Below are 20842 nucleotides of genomic sequence, written 5' to 3'. Positions count from 1 at the left end.
CCACACATAAAACGATAACAAAGATGTATGTCCACAATGTTTATTAAAAGTTAAGCGCTTTCTTCCCATTATCAATTATTCAATTATTAATTTGTGTATAAAGAGGGTTGACTTGTGAGGGGAATTTAGTACTGATGAAGTCCCCATATTAACAGGGGAAGAAAGCGCTTAACTTTTAATAAACATTGTGGACGTACATCTTTGTTATCATTTTATATGTGGAGCTTATGGTGTGACCACTACTTGCTTTGGACATCTTATTTTGTTTTATTTGGTTATGCATATATACATGTATATGTTTGTGTGTGTAAAAAAAAAAAAAAAAAAAAAAAAAAATATATATATATATATATATATACATACATATACATACATACACACACACACACACACACACACACACACATACATACACAGCAGACAGACGGACACAGACACAAACACACACAGTATATAGAGAGCTATAAGAAACCGTGTAGGACATCTACCCTCCCCTAACATACTGTTAGCATGGCCTTCTGGACAGACACAATCCGGGCAAAAGTCACACCTCTTTCCTAGAGTCATAGCATTCAGACACATTGCAGTTGACTTTGTGAAGACTGGGGATTTTGTCCACAAGAGAGCAGTGCTGCGTTGTATGTGCAGGTGTGAATGATATGCCACTGTAGCCCATGGAATGCCTTTTTCTTAAATGGGACATTTGTGAGTGGGGTGGGTCTTGATGGGGGTACGCCTTGAAGCAGTATGATAGTAACCTAGAAGTCTCAGACTCTTCAGTGTTTTTATTAAATCATTCATTCTTTTATTTCATTTGTTTACCAAGATACTTACCCGGATGGTGTTTTTTAAACAGAAGCCCATTTTCAGAGTAGGACCAAAGAGAAAAACTCAAGAAACATATATATATATATATATATATATATATATATATACATACACATATATTTATATATATATATATATATATATATATATATATATATGAAACTGTAAATTTATGGCACTGCATGCATGGAATGAGAAACTGCATAATTGTATACATAAAATAAGTGCAATATTTGCACAAGAAGGTTAAATAAGTACACATTTGTGTGTGTTTGGGGGGAACAAGGATATTAACAGGGATAATCTTAAGGATATAGAAAATAAAGATGCCTGTCTGACAGAAGAAGTCTGTATTACCTCTGCGAACTTCACTCAACTAACCACTGACAAATGGGGCATCTCAGGATAAATATAGCTAGGCTTGTAAGGGCTCAAAGTCCATTAGCCTAATAACCTCCTATGAACCTATAACACAAAGGTTAAGAGCATGTGTGTGCGCGCACGCATGACTGTTTTTTTCCTTGTGTGGTTGTGTGCTAAGTACCAGTCTTCCCTTTTACACACTTCCATAAAGATGAGGACAAACATCTATGTCCACAACACTTTCCATGGTTGTCACTACCTGCCATAGTGCTAGCAAATAACTTATGGCTATGTCAGCTACCAACATGGAACTGTCCTAGCAGTTTGTAGTAACACCTAAAGTGCCACAATATCTTTAAAGTGCACCTGAGCATGAACATGGACCATCATGAAATAGGAGTACAAAAACCATTAACAGCTTAGTACAACTAAGTTTACAGTAACAGGGTTGGCTACAACAGAATAAAAGTGCTGTGACCCATACCTGTAGAATGTCAGTGATCCAGGTCTACATAGCAGATAATCACCATAGTAAGAATGTGAGTGATCCAGGTCTGCATTGCAGATAATCACTACAGTAGCAGTCGATAGTACCCACGCAGTGCTAAAAGTATCTCTGGTGACTCACTCCTGTTCTTAGTAGTCCTAGAATTGAAATAAGCACATTTTGCCTGTCGCAAGTTTACTTGTGCTCTATGCCCAGCAGAAAAGACCGTTCCCAATCAGGGATTTACTTTCAATACTCTAAGCAAATATTAATCTTAGCAACTGACATCTGACAAGAAACAAAGCAGACTGCAATACTAAATGAATTCCCCACAGGGTACTAAGCTTTAGCAGTTCTCTCTCTGCCTTTGGACTGACCAACAAACTACACAAAGTCTGTATTGGGCTCCGACAAGAAACAATGAAGAAATGGTGCCGACCAATGACTTTTATACCCTGATTTCCGGATGTCGGTTGAGAGGTTATCAGCTGGGCAAAAGGGAGGTGGAAATGTCTGGTATTCGGGCCAGCTGAGGACTTCCAAAGCAGGAAATCTCACAATGTTATTACTGAAATATGGAAAGCACAATGAACTTCTACAGTTCTGAGTCTGAAAGTAGCTTTGTTTTCATGCCTAACAGTGAATTACTGCTCAAAAGACTACCACTAACAAAAAAGACACAGAAATCCATTGTTTGAACATCTTGTTTTGCTGATGGTCATGCTGGTAGCAACGTAAGCAAGATAAACAAGACTTCACAATCCTCAGAAAGCATCTTGAGTTCATTTTATGGAATCCCAAGGTAAGCCAAGAGCTACCACTCCGACAACATGCCCCTCTATGTGCTATAAGGCCTCCTTCTAGTGGACTGTGCTTGTACAGCTACTGTGGAAAACACAAATAAAACTGAGGGTGTAATCACAAGGCAGTGCCTGACAAGCTCCTCAACCTGTCACAGACGTACAACTCTTCTGCAGCAGAACACAATTTCTCCCATTCATATTAAAAAGGTCATCTGGTCACCACTCAAAATTCATGACATCAGAACAGGACAAAGACAAGCTGACTGGTAACATGTATATTCCTGTATAATTCTCGTCCCACTTTACCACCACTGTCCCTGCACAAGCCCTGCATTATTTAACAATCTTTCTACCATCACTCATTAAGACCCACTCCTTTACTACAGGCAGTTTTTTATCTTTCCTAATTTACAGAAAGTAATCCACGGTTTTCTGGGCTAGAATCATGACATCTGGTTTGAAGATGATTTTTCATCCCATCTGCTTTACAATCAGCAACTAACTGATCTAATGCATGCAGTAAATTGCAGTCACCTGAGCCTATTGGGACACTGCTCTAATGCAGGCAATAGAAGTACAACCTCTTACATTTCCAAAACAGACTGCAGACTATGGATTCACCTTAATATCCTGCCCATGAAAATAAGAAAAAAGGAGGGAAAATGCAATACATATCCTTGACAAAGTCCTCTGCACAGCTTGAATACACATGGCTTAATGCAGAGAATGTGGGCACAAATCTTCCTTTCCAAATGGCTTGCAACAGTGGGTGCACTGTGACCACCATACTCTTGTAGAAAATCCCACAGGGTATTCTTGGATATACAGTCACATGCCTCATCCAGGCCTCCATTATGTGTAGAAAAGCAATGTCAAACGACCATGGTCCTTCAACATTTGTGAAAGTTGTACAGTTGGTCACTGTTCCATGACCAGGACAGAATCCACACTACTCATCCGGACACAAAGACTTCACAATTGAACAGCCTAGTTTCCAGCATCATGAAGCACATTTTCCCAAAAAGATTAGGGAGCATGACCCATTAGCTGTAATACCACTTCCTAAAACCCTCTTTATAAATGGTGAAACACTATACTAGTTTGCAAATCCACAGATATTATTTCACCATTCAGTGCAACAATGAAAAAACATGTTACCCATAACACCCCAATGATTTCCACTGCCTTCAAAATTTATAGTTCAACCTCATTCATTCATGCATCCTTGCCCCAGAGATGTTTTATCAATGAAATGACCTAACCTTTGGAAAATTAATCTCAACCGGCTGCTTTGTTCACTGCCATTTAATAGATGGGCATGTCTACCACATTCAATAGTTCTTCCAAGTGTTCCTTCCACATCTTGACAATGTTCTCAATTCAAGGTCAGCATTTTTCCATTCTTAGTGACCGCAATCTTGACAATGTACTACCTTCTCCTATAGCTTCTATAACATTAATTGGAGCCTGTTTGATGCCATCCAAAGCCATTCACCACAGTTATGAAAAACTCCCAACCCCACACTTGTGTCCAGCAATTGCTATAATTACTGCCTTACAGTTTTGTCAGCTCTATATGCAGCAGCTCCTTCCTTAAACTGATGGCTTCCTTCACTGCTGGCATACATCAGCGCATCCTACAGTTACAACAGATTTCAGTCACAGCTTCCTGGTTCCAACTCAACAGCTGGTCTTGAATAGGACTCATTTGTCACCCACGTTATCATCCTCCCAATGTATATGAGAAAAGTTTCCTACATAGAAGTACAGATACTGAAAAAGACTAAAATGACACTGTTGTCAGAAATAAATCAAGCAGACCACAGCATTAATATGATGGTGGAAAAGCAGGATCACAGAAAAGTTCTGCCTTTTTGATGCAGTCTTAGTGACACACACTGTAGTATGAGGACAATAAATTAGAACTTAAAACAAAATAGTAAGCCTGCAGCCCATCAAAACATTGTAAAAAATAGCACATATCGTACACTAGTACTGTAAAGGAGGCGATTATATGATGAAAAACATGCATTTTTCAGTTTTGGAGTATTTTCAGATTCACTTTTGTTTGTGTGTGGAATGCCAATAAATAAACAGGATACCTTTTATTTCCAAAACTTTAACCATCTGGATGACTAAGAGAAACAAACCAAAGAAAAGCTACATGAATACAAGGAAAATGTGGTAGAAATGAGAGGCAGCTTCTTTTCAAGAACAGCAGAGAGAACTTCCAAATGCTGTTCATCAGTAATGGCTTCAAATACTAAATCATATTTTAAACAATAACATAGGTACATACACATTAACAGAAAAGAAAAAGCATAAGTAACATTTTTCATCACTATTTTTATGCAGTATACGTTTTCTTTTTAACAATTATTCACTGCAACATTATATAAATTGCTCAGTTTCTACCCTCCCGTAAACCAGACCCTTCCTGAATATTATTCTGTTTTGCTCACACAAACTCGGTTTGTTCCTATGTAATTTGTAACTTCCCTTTTCTAAAGATCCCACCACCAGCTCTTCATCTCCTTTACAATATTCAGTACATCAATATACATTGGTTTAGATTTTGATTTCCATGTTCTAACAATTTTTTGGCAGCTAATAGAAACAAACTTGGTAAGTCCTTACTATGGCTTGGCAGTGCAGATTCTATGTCCCAGTTCAAAAGAATAGTTTCCTTAGTTAGAATGATGTATCCCTCTCAATATTTCTGACAAAGTATTCTGTAGGGAATACTTAAAATCTGCCAACTCTCTAAATTCCCCCAAAACATGTTCCCAACTACCTCTTTTTTTCCCATCACACTTCCTCCACCATTTATCATCTACCAGAGGAAAAATTCTCCTAAGTATGTTTGGGTTAAAAAATACCTATTCAAACATTCCCAAGCAAAAATGGTAATCTATCTTGTACACTTGGGAGCCGAGCTCCTTTGTAAACTTCCCTTCCAGTCTCTATTTCCAATCTTTTCTAACCTCTTCTTGATTGATTCTTATAGTTATCATGCAATATTATATACTCTCTACCAATTATTCCCTTGAAACAGCAGCTTCTGTTCCAAACAGAACTAAAAACTTTATCAGAATGTGTCTTTCACTTAGCACTCCCCTTGTCCTTTTCTCTTTGCCTGTATGCTGATGTCAGTCCCTGGCAGGGAAGGTAGTCTCTGAAAGACTTTCAGAAAAACTGAAAGACTGAAATGCTGCTAATTTTCTTCGTGGAAAATAAATAATGGGATCCTTAGAATGGTTGTCATTAGTGCCCCCAGTGGAGAGAATGGGTCAGAACAGAAGGTGCTACTGCCTGGGAAGCTGGCTATAGATGAGGCAAGGCTCTCACAAAACTGAGGTTTGCAGTTCTGCTTCAATAACACACACGACAGCTGGAGGATTTCTCCTGAGAAGATTGTGGAATGTTGGGGCAGAATCAGAAAACCACCATCAACCACTATGACGTAAACTGGTGATGTGGCTCCACATCTCCCTTACTTCAAAAGGATTAATAGAGTGACTGAACCTCAAAATCATTCAAAAAGAAAAAGCTCAGAATCCTCTCAGGATATGGTCTCTGAGCAACAATGAAATTGTGTCAGATGGCTGGGTGATGTTCAGCTCCAAGCTACTGGATCAAACAGGACCTACCATGGTAGAAAGGTAAACAAACAAAAGACCAAACACCAGCTATTGCATATGTGTACTTACCATGCTCTGCTTTTCACTCCTTCCAAAACCTATCCAGATATTTCCAGAAGCATTCTCTACTTAACTGTCTGAAAGGGAATGCTGATGTACTTGACCATTCCTGACAGGAAATACAGGTTCAACTAAAGCCTGTCTTATTTTCCACTACTCCCTACAGGCTGACAGGATTATTTAACCTAGGATATTTAAAATCACAGAAAGACATCCTGTCACTGACATCAGTTCATCATCATCTGTTTAACCGCCTCCCAACACTGCAATAAATAATATAGGATCATTGGAGGTTACTAGGCTAATGGCCCCAGGGACCTTCCAAGACACTGATGTGCAAACTGGATTCCATCTCTGACCAAGTACCTTGGACAGTTCTTCCCTGACACAGCCCCCCCCCCCCAATCAGGGAAGCATCCGTGGTCACTGTGGCTGTGGGAGGGGGGAGTACAAATGGACGACCTGCAGTAACTTGGTGGCTGTTCAGCCACCAAAGGAGGTCTTTTTTGCAAGTATTTATCTGCAGAATCTCGTGTGACATTGGAAGTTGTTGATAAGACCACTGTGTGAAGAGTAACCATTGGAGTATCCTCATGTGCATGAGCCCAGAGGAACCGCTAAGAGAGTCGCTGCCATGGTGCCTAACAGCTTCAGAACTTGGAATGCAGGGACTTTCTTTTCCATCAACAAAAGGGATACTTGGTTTCCTAAAGAGATTACTCATTCTTGAGGCAATCTGACCAGGGCAGTGGTGGTGTCTAGATCTGCTCCTATAAAGGAACTATGCTGTGACGGCGATAAAGCAGATTTTTCAAAATTTTAGGTTATGCCCAACTGGGAGGACAGGCTGATAGTGTAATCCCTGGCATGAATCAGTTGATGCCTGGTGATGGCGGTGAGGAGCCAGTCGTCGAGATATGGAAACACCCGGAATCCTAAACGTCTCAGGTGAGCCGTGACAACTGCCATGCATTTGGTGAACACTCTGGGGACTGTGGTGAGACCAAAGGGCAGAGCTCAGAATTGGTAGTGACTGGTCCCCAGCCAGAAACGCAAGTGATCTCTGGATGGCCTGGCCATTTTTATGTGGTAGTGCGCATCCTTGAGATCCATTGAGGACATCCAATCGCCCGTTTCGAGAAACGGGATTATCGGCTGAAGCGTGACCATCTGGAACTTTTCCTTTTTGACAAAGGAGTTGAGATTGCTGAGGTCTAAGATGGGCCTCCAGTCCCCTGTTTTCTTTGGAACTAAAAAGAACCTGGAGTAAGTTCCAGATCCTATTTGGTCCGCCGGGACTGGCTGGATGACTTTTTTTTTTTTTTTTCAGCAGCCTCTGAATTTCTACGGCTGCTAGACTCCACAGACTGGGTGGAACGTCTGGGATTCTTGTCCGAATGGAAGGGAATTCTGAAAAGGGAATGATGTAGCCTCTGGTGATTATGCTTTTTACCCAGGAATCTGATGTAATTCCTAGCCAGGCATCTGAGTATAAAGCTAAGCGATCCCCGACTGTCTCCAGAGTAGGACAGTCGGGCCTCCTCTCAGGAGCACTGATAGGGTTTGCCAGGGAACTGCTCCCTGTCACCCTGGTTCTGCGGACCCCCTCTGATGCCTGGGTGGCGTCTACCATTATACCTCCCTCCTCTGCCCCTGGAGGGGGTTTCACTACGTGTGTTCTGGAAAGCTCCTTGGGACATTCAGAACCACATTTTTCCATCTCTCTGCCCTTTGGGGTATGGTCTAGTGGGGGTGGAAAAAAGGACTCCTACAACAGTCTTTCCTTCCTCCTCACACCTAGTGAGTGTCTCCTTGACTTTGGGCTCAAACAAGGAAGAGCCATCAAATGGGGTATTCACAAAGGAAGATGAAGGCTTCCACAAAGGAGCATAAGCGCATCCAGGATTGTCTCCGCAGAGCTATCGCTGAACCTGCTGCCCGGTTCGATCCCTCGGCTGCATAAGAAATTAGCCTCATGGACGAGTTTAGGATGGAATTAAGGATGTTAAGCTGTGCCGTCACTTTCTGGGCGACAGCATCACCTGTGTTGCCCTGTAGAGTATCTCCAAGCTCTTTTAGGAGATCTCGTTGAAGATGGGTAAAATGGGTTAAATAGTTAAGCGAGCTCATTGCAAATGTCGCAGAGCTAAAGATGTGTTTCTCATCTCTGTCCATTGTCCTGGAATCTCTATTAGGAGGATAGACAGAGGAAGAGGTGTCTGACATCTCTTTCTTGGTGGCCACCACCATGGCATCAACAGGAACCCCTTTTGTGAGAAAAAGACTTATCCTGAGGACAGGTGATAAATTTGTTGGGCCTCCGAGGGACTGGTTCCATAGAATCAGGAGACTCCCATGTTTTTTGAGCGATCAAGTCCATAAATTCATCAAAAAGCGGAGTAACCTAGGAGGTGGACGGTTGAGACCCAAAGGCCTTCAGGAGCACCGACTCATCCTCAGTAGGGGTAAGGGACTGCCAGTCACCCCTCTGCCTTAGTATTTCAAGGATGTCTGCAAAAGAGACATCCTCAGAGGGGGACCTGTGGGGACCCTTCTGATTCCTCCAAGTAGGTGTCTGATGTTAAGGATTCCTGGGGGGAATCTAAATGCCTCCTCTTACACAGTCTTTTTCTCGGGACCTCATCAGTGGGAGCATTTGGTGAAGTCTCAGTCAAGCAGGGGTCACCCAGTGGGGTTTCCTGAGGCTCTGGGTTCTCAATGCTTAGTGGAAACCTGTGGTGTAGAGATAGAGCATGGCCCTTTAGGGGAGGAAGAGGAAGGAACCAAAGAAGTGAGGGTCTTAGCAGACATGACCTTCCTCATGGCATCGAAGGCACCGGTTTCCTGACCCGAGGAGTCCACCAGTTCCGAAGAAGACGGCAGCGTCCCAGGGGCCAAGACCACGGGCTCTGAACCAGAGGACGGAACCAAGCTCATCTGCGCCGAAGCCCTGAGAGGGAGAGTCAGAACCGAAGCATCGGTTCGACTCCCCCCCTCGGAACCAGCGAGAGAGTGTCAGCTGCAAGACTCTTTGATTGGAATTGAAGAAGTCAAGGTCAAAGGAGCCGAGAGCACTGGAACAGGCCTCGGCTCTGAGGGTTCCACCACTATTGGATCCTCTCTTTCCAGCTCCGAAGGCTCAAATGGCCTCTGAGGAGGAGCAGAACTCGTGGAAGGAGGGGTCGTAGGCTTCGAAGCCAACTGGGTCGAAGCTGCAAGCAATCTGGCCAGGGCCGGGTTCACCAAAAGTCTTTGTACCACTTGGTCCACATCGATGTCAGAAAGGGCACCGAAAGAACGGGTCGAAGGAGCCAAAGAAGCCACTGACTTAAGGATCGGAGACTTCAAAACCTCCGACACCGTTTCCAACACAATGACTTGGCTCCGAGGTAAGATCTCAGTGCATGGCTCCGAAGGCTGTGGAGCTGGAAACAGAGTCTTGCCAGAGGTGCTCGGAGCCGAAGACTTGTGCTCCAAAGACACCTTAGATGACTTTGACCCCTCTGAGGACTTGGAGGTCTGGTCAGTCTTATCCAATATATCCTGGAAGTCCGATTTCAACAGTCCTCTATCTACCAATTTCCTTCTCCTCTCTAATAACACCCTGCCACTGAAGGAATGGCAGATAGAGCAATCCTCCTGTAAATGTAGCGGGCCCAAACAATAAACACAAGAACTATGATTATCCATGATGGACATCTTTTGTCCACAGTCACTTTTTGAACCCAGATTTTTGCTTCTCTGACATTATGAAAAATTGTCCAATAACACCACAAAAACAGCTTAGAAGTTCAGATCCCTGAACTGCAATAACTATAGAAAGGGATACAATAAAGAAAAACAAATGCTCAATACAGAATATAAGGGGATAGGGTATTAAATTTGACAGAGTCCTGTCAAGTAGAGTAAATCAAGAAGGCTAAAGGCCTAGGAACAAGCCGCTCTAAACTAAAAACAAAATACCAGCTTAGATACCTACTCTAAACCACCAAAAACTAAGGCATATGTGAAGCCTAACTAAATATCAGATCCCTGATACATATTAGAAATCTAAATATGCAAATATATAATAAAAAAGGATACTGGCCCGAGCTTCTTCTGAAGATCGTGTGATCCGTTGCAGTGGCAAACTAGATCTGGGGTTTGGCAGCAGAGCATCATGGGATAGGAACTGTGTCTTCAGCTTCTAAGAGATCTAGAGCTTGGAAAGTGGCCGACTCGGAGCCGATGGATCGGCTCCAAATCCACGTGTAAGAACAAACGGCAAGATTGAACAACTTCACATCTGACTGTACCACATCAGTAACCTCTGTCAGCACCAAAACCAGTGGCGTCAAAGAGGAAGTAGTCAATTTGGCAATTTTGTCTGGCCGCTCCAATGACACCGAGTGAGTGGGAGAATGCCTTTTTGTGGATTTAACTTTGCCTTTTTTTGGAAGATGGTGACTTAGGACTAGAGGAGGAGGAAGAAGCCAACTCATCCTCAAAGGAATGCTTTAACAGGCCTTTCAAAATGAGTTTGTTCTTTCTCTCTTGAAGGACTCGAGGACTACAAGCATGGCAAAAGGAGCAAGACTCTTGAAGGTGAATAGCACCTAAGCAGTTGACACAAATAGTATGCCCATCTGTCAGGGACATTTTTTGGGTGCACTTGGTACATTTTTTAAAGCCAGAAGGCTTGTGGTCCTGCGCATCTTTAGACATATCCGTACAATTAAAAACACCAATGCCAGAAAACAGAAAGGGAAAAACAAACAGGGACTACCTCTAATTAAACAGTTAGTCCTGCGGAAACAACAAAGTCAGACAGAGGACTACGTCCTTTTAACTTAAACGGGCCTAGCCCTTGCTGAAAATAAGTTTAGAAAGAGAAACAATTAGACAACCCAAATAGCAAGATGACAAAAGGCGATGCAGGGATACACAACTGGCCTACGGTAGAATGGCCAATCAACAACAGCAAAAACAGCAAAAAACAGCAAACAATGTCACAAAATGCCTAAAACAGAAACTGGATTAAAAACGATCAACTAAGTAAGTTGAATACAACCTCTTTTTGAAGTAATAAATTGAAATACCAAGTAGAAAAAATTTCACTTAGCCACGGCCAAGAAGAAGCACGTCTGAGCTCAATTAGCGGGAAATGAGATCTGGGGTATGTCAGCTGTGTATTATGGGATACCTTCTTGCCACGAGCCAACCAGAAAACTTTGAGCTAGAGAACTGCCGAGTCGGAGCCGAGGTTCGGCTCCTAACCCAAGTGAAGAATGAAGGCGAGATAGGACTACAGAACATGAAGGATTTTCAGGATGGTTATTCAGCAGAATACCTGGGGCACAGGAAGAGAGGATTACTTATATTAATTGCAAGAGGAGCTCCAACAGTAATAGAAATGGAAATAAAAGACAATAACTCTAGATATGTAGTACTAAGGGGCTACTGGCATGGAAGGAGGAGGAAAACACTGGCACATATTTATATTCCACTGAAAATTGCTATAATGGAGCTAAAGAAAATTCTGGGAGAAATAATCAGCTTTCGGCAAGGATTATTACTTATAGGTGATAAATGGAATCTGATTTTCTAAAGTGAAGATGTTTCAGGGGCCCCAGAAAGGGAAATATAACAGAGGAGGGTAGATTCAGTATCAGGAATTCAGAGTGAATTTACATACTATTCCACAAGATACAAAAACTGGGCTAGGCTACACAGAATTTACATCTCACAGGAACATGTGCATTTAATTGAAGGTCTTGATACACACCCAATATCTATTTCAGATTATGTGCCAATAATAACTAAAATAAACACACAGGGCAATGAAATAAAAATGAGACACTGGTTCTTTCCCACCTATCTGCTGAAAATAGAGGAATTTAAGGAATGGGTAGTGGAAATTATTCAGGTGCTATTAGAGAAGACAGAAACTTCTGTAAATATAGCAAGAGAGTGGGATAAAATTAAAGTGGAATTTAAAAATAGGGTGGAAATAAAAGAAAGGGAGATATGATTAAGAAGCAACAAGAATTATTTAGGACTGACAAATACTGATGTATTGCAAAATAGGGGGAAATCTCACAGAACAAAAAGATGAGCAATTACAGAATGCTAAACAAAAAATAAGGGACTACCTTGATAATATGCACGAGTTTAGAAAGACTGATGTTAAGCAACTGTTTTATGATAACTCTAGAGCACAAAATATTTTAGGACAACAACTCAGGCAACATAAAGTAGAAAGGGCTGTCATCAAGTTTAGGGAAACTATAACGAGGAAGATGACAAGGGATCCTGTAGAAGTTTTACAAATATTTCATAAATTCTATGAATGTCTGTATAAAACAGAGACATATGGAAATCAAGAAAAGGTACAAATGGAAATGTTTATGGAAGAATTAAATATGCCAAGGCTAGAGCGAGAGGAGGCTCAATCATTAACAGTTAGGATAGGAGGAGAGGAGATAAAAATGTGATGTATAATCAATCTACAGGAAAGTTCCCAGGAACAGATGGTATTCCTGCAGAAGTTTGGAAGCTAAAAGGGGAAAAAACTGATGAAGATCTGGAAGGTTGTGTTAAACAGTATTTTAAGAGGAGAAGAAGTACCAACATCCTGGAAGAAAGCGGTAATAGCTGTACTACCTAAAGAGGGTAAAGATCCATCAGGTCCAGCTTTAGACAGGCCCATTTCAGTACTAAATCATGATTATAAATTGTTTATGTCTATAATGGCTAAAAGAATGACAAAAGTGATGCCAAAATTAATAGATATGGATCAAATTTGTTTTGTGGAGGGGAGGCAAACATTTGACAACATAAACAGAACAGTGACGATCCACAGGGAAGTACAATATAAGGAAATACCACTGTTGCTGGGAGGTCTTGATGCAGAGAAAGCATCTGACAGTGTAAGCTGGGATTTTATGAGCAGAGCAATGGAAGCATTTGCATTCCCTGATAAAATTATACAAGTTGATTAGGATATATGAAGGACTGGAGGTGAAAATTAAAGTGGGCGAGGTCCTCTCTGATAATCTCTGCTTGTGCAGCGGAACTAGGCAGGGATATCCTCTCTCCCCTTTGTTATATGCTTTATATTTAGAACCAAAGGCAAAGAAAATAAAGGACTCAGAAATTCAAAGATATAATTGGTATGGTAGTCAAGAAAAGCTGGTCCTATCTGCAGATGACATTATTTTATAACTGACAAACAGAAAGAGACGTTACAGTGCTGTACAACATACTGAGATAGTTTCAGACCTTTTCAGGATACAAAATTAATGAAGCCGAAAACAAAAGCAATAGCGGTAAATTTTGTACCCACACATAAATTGGTTCAGCAATATTCATATTCATGGGGAAATAAAAAAATTAAAATGATACTGGTGTGGCAGCTAAAGATACATGGGAAGAGACTAAACAAAAACTGAGAAAATGAAAGATACGGTAAATGGATAAAGACAGTAAGATATAAACAGTTAAAATGTTGTTAGTCCCCTTTAGTCTTATAGGCTGGTCAGGCATATTTTTATCAACCACAGAAGCTGTGCAGAGCAATCAATAAAGAGCTGAAGGATTTTATCTGTGAGGGGAAAATGGCAAGAGTCAAGTGGGATAAGCTTATTCTTCCAATAGAACAAGCGACTGGCATTATCAGAGTTGAAGGGTCATTTTAGAACAACACAGTTAAGGCTCCTATACATAGCGCAACCAGAAAACTATAACTCAAGGTGGAAAGAGATAATGATGAAACAGGGGGGAAGCTCAAGTATCAGACAGAGACTGGGACTTTGGATGCAGACCTTTAAGGAGAACAACAATAATCATACAGAATATTACATTTATAAAGTAGCAGAAGCCAACATGGGAATGGAGAAAGGAGATTTCTACTCGAGTTACACGCTCTAGGGATATAAACCTCAACACAACAATGAAAAGAACATGCTGGAGGGATAGATTCCCTTCGCAGAGACTTCCCTTACTATGGAACAGGGTCCCGATCTACAAAAGACAGAGCCCCTCACTATCACTCTTCAAGAGGAACCTTGATGAGTGGATGGGTAACAGAAAGTTCACACCGGGGATCACACCAACAGCACTATTAGATAGGGGCCAAGGGTACTAGCTGCTAGTACAAGGGTCTAGGGAACTACTAAAGGGACGGTGAATACCACACAATGTGGCTGGGCTAATATATGCCTTTGGGCAGATAGCCCAGTACCAACCTATAGGCATGACTGCAATTAGGGATACAGACAATAGGCAAGAGGGGGTGGGAATAGATTAGAAAAAACTGGGACAGGAACCAAGGTATTGGAAGCAAATAACTAGAGAGGGTAAGGTAACAGAATGGGAAGACGCAAAGAACTTATATGGGCTGCAGGCTGGAGATTGCCTTCTATATCAAGGATTGATATCACAAGAAAGAAATAGGGGGTATCCTAAATGAAAGACCAGCACTGGTAAAGTTTTTAGTAGAATCTAGAACAGAAGTTACCATTAAGAATGGAATAAATATAAGACATATAAATACTGCATGATAACTACAAGAATCAATCAGAAGAGGTTAGGAAGGAATGGGAAGAGATTAGATAAGCAATTCACAAAAAAACAATGGAGGGATATATGTATGTCTCCCAAATATGTAACAAAATGTAGAAGATTTAGGATCTTTGTCTGAAAGTGCTTACACAGGTATTTTTATACACCAAGCAACTTCCAAATTCTTCCCCAGGTAGACAGCAAATATTGGGTGTGATGGGGCAGAAAGAGGTAACTGGGAACATATTTTCTGCGAGTATAATGAGTTGACAGTCTTTAAAGATTCCTTACAGACTGTCCTGCTGGAGATGCTGAGTGAGCAAATTGGAATATCTACGGAAAAGATTCTTTTGAGCTATGATGCAAAATCGGAATTGTCTAGATAGAAATAAGACCTTGTTGAGTCTAATTATGATGGCTGCCAAAAAAGCAATTATTAGAAAATGGAAATTTAAGTCTTAACCAACTTAATTAGAAATAGTGAAAATACTAACAGGGATAAAACAACTGGAAGTGGGATCGTTAGAAAAGCGTAGGAGCAAATTATATACGAAAAATGTGAATTGTGGGATCAATACATGCAGAGGAGAAGGGATGAGAAAAGAAGACAGGATTTGCATAAGCTATGTAATTGTTGACTAACAATGACTGGATATGTTAAAAGTGATGTATAGTGTTTGTAGCTACAATTGTGTTGGCACTGTTTAGAATGTATAACATTTGCAACTGAGATTGTGTCACTATGGTTTATTGTCATTTATATAAATGTAACATGGCCTATGCCATATATGATAAATTAATAAAGACATTTCTTGTTTAAAAAAGAATTCCATTCGACAGACCTTGCCATATCATTTTGTAAATGTTCCTTTAGCCAGTCTTTTGCTGCAGTGAGTGATTTGTCTTATATATCAAATTATTGTATCTTCCAAATTATGACAGAGTAATTCTGGAAACTGATACAAAGGAATTAGCAGCAATGTACACCATCACTACGTGGAACTTTGGTGCCCATGCTAGAATCTTAAAGGCCAGTGACTACTGCAGCCTCTAGCTTGTTTAAGACAGCACATTCAGACTAAGTAGGATGGCACAGAAACAGGTATTTAAAACAGACATACTGAAAGAAATACAATTTCTTAGGAAAATAGAAAGAGAGGAAGAAATCTACTGCATGTTTAATTTTTGAGGACATTAAAATAGAATGCAAAATGGTCAAGGGTTCTTGCCAGGGTACTGCTGTGTTGCTATGGTCCTATGACTTAAGATTTTACTTTTTTTTTTAAATATAAAGTCAGTTTCAGTTATGGTGCATATTTGTAAATTCTGTGGAAAGCAAGAGATTTCTGTATAATTGTTAACATAAAGATTTTGTATTTAAACTGATACGGCCATATCCCAAACATAGCAGAAAATGTCAGTCTGTCTTGGAGGCAAGGCAAGGCATCCATCCATACTGCTGGTGATGTGGGTTTGAGAACACACATGGGGTGCTAGAAAGGGGAAGCGAAGAGGATCAGAATGAAAGGATAGGAGAACTGGACAGTGGACCTATGCTGGTAGAAGATAAGGGATCTTGTACTGCTTGCACAACCTTTAGTGGAGACCAGGGGCCTCTACTAACACAGTTTTATTCAGAACCCAGGAAGTGCAGTCAGCCTGATGTGGCTGCATTTTGCTCCCTGTGATACGGAACCTAACAGCTGATGAATGATAGATACTGGCTCTGTTCATTTGTCCTTCATACAAGGCTTCACTCTCTAGCCTCCACAATGACCAGCTGCTTGACTCTGCCCTCCAAGGAGTTGGAAGGGTTGCCCAGCAAAGAGTCACATTGGGGAAAATAGTAAAGATCAACTGGCGCCTAAAGGGAAGATGTAGCAGAGTTGAGAAGGTACAACTCAGGATGGTTGCAACAGCTTTGTGGGGAATGAGAAATAAAACACAGCAAATAAAAAAGTGATTGAATTAATGAAAGTGTTTATCCCTTTACTTCAACTTTCACAAGATTCCTGACTTGCACAAGTTTTAAAGGATTTTAGGGAAGAATAATCTAGAAGTTTGCAATGCAGCTAACAGACGTGCTCACTGTCAAATTTAGACTGTGGGAATAAAATCCAGGGCTACAGGATGAATCATCTTAGAAGCTCATAACCTTGAACGTCTGCTATTTGCATACGTCGGTGACAGAGGCACTGTACCTTCAAATAAATTCTTCGAACCACAACAAGTTGGTAATGTAGAATTATGTAGTGACAGTCTTAGAAAATGAGGCTGTTGCAAACTTTATTTATTTTACATTTGGTTACTGGGAAAGTCCAACTAGACATGGGTCCTTTTTTCAGCGGAGGCCCGGGGAGAAAAGCTCCACAAATAACAATATACACAACAAAATGGTCATCAATTTAGAATTTGCATAATACAGTATAGTGGTGCAAAGTAGTATTATTTAACATATGACATAAAACTATATAGCAGCACCAATAATTTAAACAATAGAGCACGAAGTGATAGTTGCTGTTAAGTAAAGCAAGAGTAAGGGACAGGTACGGACAATTAAGAGATGAGAGGACAGAAGAGGTATTGGGTAAAGGTGAGGAAGCTAAAGTGAGAAAAGGGATGGGTGCTAGTATAACCTGGGCTATTGCAGTTGCAAATCCAAGAGTTCAACAAGTATGATTTTTAAGGATTTTTAAATTCATGTGTGGAAGTTATAGATGTAATAAGAGGGGGGAGTTTATTCCATTGTTTGGCTACTGTGTTAGAGTAGAAGGAAATACCAGCAGCATTATTCTCTTCAGTTATTTCGAGAAGTTTGTTGGTGGAGCGGAGGTTTCTGGTACAGGAGTATGGTATTATCAGATTTTGAAGTGATGGGGTTATCTCGGGTTGATACAGAATTTTATGTGCCAGAGTAAGCTGATTATATAGAATTAGGTGAGGAAGCTAAAGCCAATTGAGCTGTTTGAGAGCTAGACAACGGGTGTGATCTATAAGAACTGTTAGAAACAAATTTGGTGATTTTGTTGTAGCAGGCTTCTAGTTTGGCTATACCAGATTTTTCTAAGGTTGGTAAGGATTGAAGAGGCATAAAGTACTGTGGAGATGAGATGTGTGGCCATAGTTGCCCTAGCAGTGTTTGTAAGGAACTGTTTGTTTCTATACAGAGTACCTAGTTTTTTATGGACTTTCTCTATGGTGAGAGACATGGATATCAAATTTCATGTTACAGTCAATCACAACCCCAAGAATCTTTGTGTGCATAACAGGAGAGATGACAGTTTTGTTACTGGATAGAATGTTAAAAGAAAGGCTGAGACTGGTATGCTGTGTAGGTTGAAAGATAAGTTGTGTTTTCTTAGGGCTGAGTATTAGCTGGTGGTCAGTAAGCCAGGATTCAAGAGAGAGAAAGGAAGCTTGAGTTAGCTTTTGTAGTACCAGGAGAGAGGAGGAGGCACAGACTAATGTAGAGTAGCCTGCATACTGAATGACTGAGGAGTGGAGAGTAGACGTCTGAGGGTTGTTGGTGAATATCGTAAACAGAGGTCCGTGAATGGACCCTTGTGGTACAGCTGTTGTAAGTGAGAGTACAGGTGATGGCTCTTGGTATCATTTGACTGCCTGCTGCCTCACTGTTAGGTAGCTCTGAAATCATGCAATAGTGGACTGGCTAAGATGTAGTTCTGACAGAACTTGTATAAGTTTATTATGATTAACCATGTCAAATGCCTTGGAAAGGTCTAGGAAGATGGCTGAGACATATTTACCATTGTTTCTATGCTCATTAACTATGTGAGTGAATGATACGAGAGCAGTGGTTGTACTATGGTGAGGCCTGAATCCATGTTGAGTGTTAGTGAGCAGTTTTTGTGTGTTTAGGTGTTCCATGATTCTGTTTGTGTATGCAACTTTCCAATACTTTTGAGAGGAGAGACAGTATAGCTAAGGGGCAGTAATCTGTTAGTTCTTTTGAGTTTCCGCATTAATGAAGGGGAATAATATGGCAGACATTCCAGAGGTCAGGGACTATTTTTTCTGAAATGAAATGGTTGATATGAATGGGTACTGGATAACCTATTCTCTCAGTGGCGATTTTTAAAAATTCACCTGGGAGTTCATCAGCAGCCAGTGTGGTTGGTTTTAGCTGTTTGAGCAATTTTTTGATCAGGTTTACACAGACAGGTTGAAAGGTAAAGCTGCTTTCATTAGTAAGGTGTTTATGTTTTTCAATGAGTACAGAGAATGTTTGGGAGTTTGCTAAGGCAAGTATGGATTCGGTAAAGAATTTATTAATTTGAGTGGCAATTTTAGTTGTGGTGTCTGTAGTAGTAGGGGATGGAGTCTTAGATTTCCCTGGTTGACTAACACTGTTAACTGCTGTCCAAAAGTTTCCAGGATTACGTTTATGATTCATTTGCATGGAGTGATAGTAGCTTATTTTGTCTGTACTGATCATTTTTTGGCTCTTAATTCTTGGTATGTTTGTTTTGAGTTTAATGCCTTTACTTTGTGCCAGTTATACCAAGCTTTATCTCTTGCGTGAAGCAAAGATTTGGTTTCGTTGCTCAACCAGGGTGCATAATTAGCTTTAATTCTAATGGTTTTAGGTGGGGCACGGGAATTCAGTATGTTTAAAAATGTGGAGATGAAATATCTTGCAGCTTCATTAAGGTTGAGGTGCTTGATGGGATTCCAACTGCAGGCTTTTAGAGCTGAGATGAAGTTAGATAGGAAGAAATGTTTTCTGTTACGTATTAACTAGAAGGTGGTAGGTCTTTTCGAGTGGGGCGGTGTCTAATTATATAGGTAGTCAAGTAGTCACTCAGGCTGTCAGGTAGGCAGCTAGATTCACTTATTTGGGATGGTTTGTTTGACATTATCCAGTCTAGAATAGACACTCTGTTTGTTGTTTTGTCAGTTCTACTGGGAAATTGGATTAGCTGAGTGAATCCATAGAGACTGATACATGTAGTGGGAATAGTTGAATTACATGTTGTCTAGTGAATATTAAAGTCTCCTAGAATAATGATTTCTTGAGGGAGTGTCTCTGATGCCCAGTGGGGTAACTTCTCAAGAGTGGGTATATTATTACCAGGTGGGAAGTAGCAACCAACTATAATGATCAAGTTGGCAAAACAGTATTTACCAAATCTTGGTATGTAGAACCATACAACGTCTTTTGACATGAATACAGTACCACCCTTCTGTGAGCTCTGCAATACTTTCATGTAGTTAGTACCACTGTGATTTCAAACAGCTCAGACTTACCAGGGTCTGAAGGGAGTCCAGTTTAGCACTCTGCACATCGGAATCCAACTTTTCTATCAGAAGTGGCAGGAAAAACTGTAAATTTAATAAAAGAAAATCAGTTTCATTTCCTCTTCTCATCTAATATTACAAAATACTCACAACAAGGAGCTTGTTCACTTGAACAGTCACGTGCACGAAGAACAAACTTGTACAGCAAAGGCCTAAACCCTTCCTAAGATCTCAAAAATGGAGTAAGAGCCTTTAAAACCAAGACAAACATTCAAGATTCTATGATCACACACATCATGGAATACCATCTGAGCAGCCTTCATGTGCAGAACTAGCTTTACACTTAAATCCCCCTAAAGCTTTGCAAAACAAACAAAAAAATATATATATATTACACGACTGACCATATTCCAGTACTGGGCATAACACGATGAAAGTAAACCAGGAAAAGTTAACCAAGTCGACATCTACCATTAATTTCAGATTTCAAGAGAATGTCAATCAGTAGGTCTCAATATCAAGGAACTCTTCCTGCACCCAAGGAACACCTATCCATTTGATTTTTGAAAGGAATTTCTTTTGTTGACACTTACAAAGTTCAAGTGTTATGACAAAGGAATGCAGCCCTGACTGTGACCCAGATGACTGGGTCTGGATTAATGGCCCAACACTGGTGGGGAAAGGAGAATGATTGGGATGATTTACTGGATTTTGAGAAGGCTGGTGATTGATACAGTGGCAAAAAATGCAAAGATCTCTTAAATGTGCCAATCTGGTCAGGGTATACTGGACATCTTGAAATTTAAATGCTATATTAGAGGGCTCTTCTGTCATCCTGACTTGCATGCTAACAGTCCTGG

At 40.6% G+C, this 20842-nt stretch overlaps 1 protein-coding gene across 1 annotated transcript in view; it reads right to left on the bottom strand.

The window, feature by feature from the left end:
* Positions 1 to 20842, bottom strand: part of MMS19 (MMS19 homolog, cytosolic iron-sulfur assembly component) — a 2295919-nt gene that overhangs the window by 1790912 nt on the left and 484165 nt on the right. The window contains exon 8 of the mRNA XM_044055580.1: positions 19992 to 20066. Within this exon, the coding sequence (XP_043911515.1) occupies positions 19992 to 20066 (75 nt within the window). The remainder of the gene's footprint in view (positions 1 to 19991; positions 20067 to 20842) is intronic.

Source organism: Protopterus annectens, chromosome 14.part0 (assembly GCF_019279795.1).
Source record: "Protopterus annectens isolate FY-2018-M chromosome 14.part0, PAN1.0, whole genome shotgun sequence".
Lineage (NCBI taxonomy): Eukaryota > Metazoa > Chordata > Ceratodontiformes > Protopteridae > Protopterus > Protopterus annectens.
This window is presented reverse-complemented; position numbering and strand designations above follow the sequence as displayed.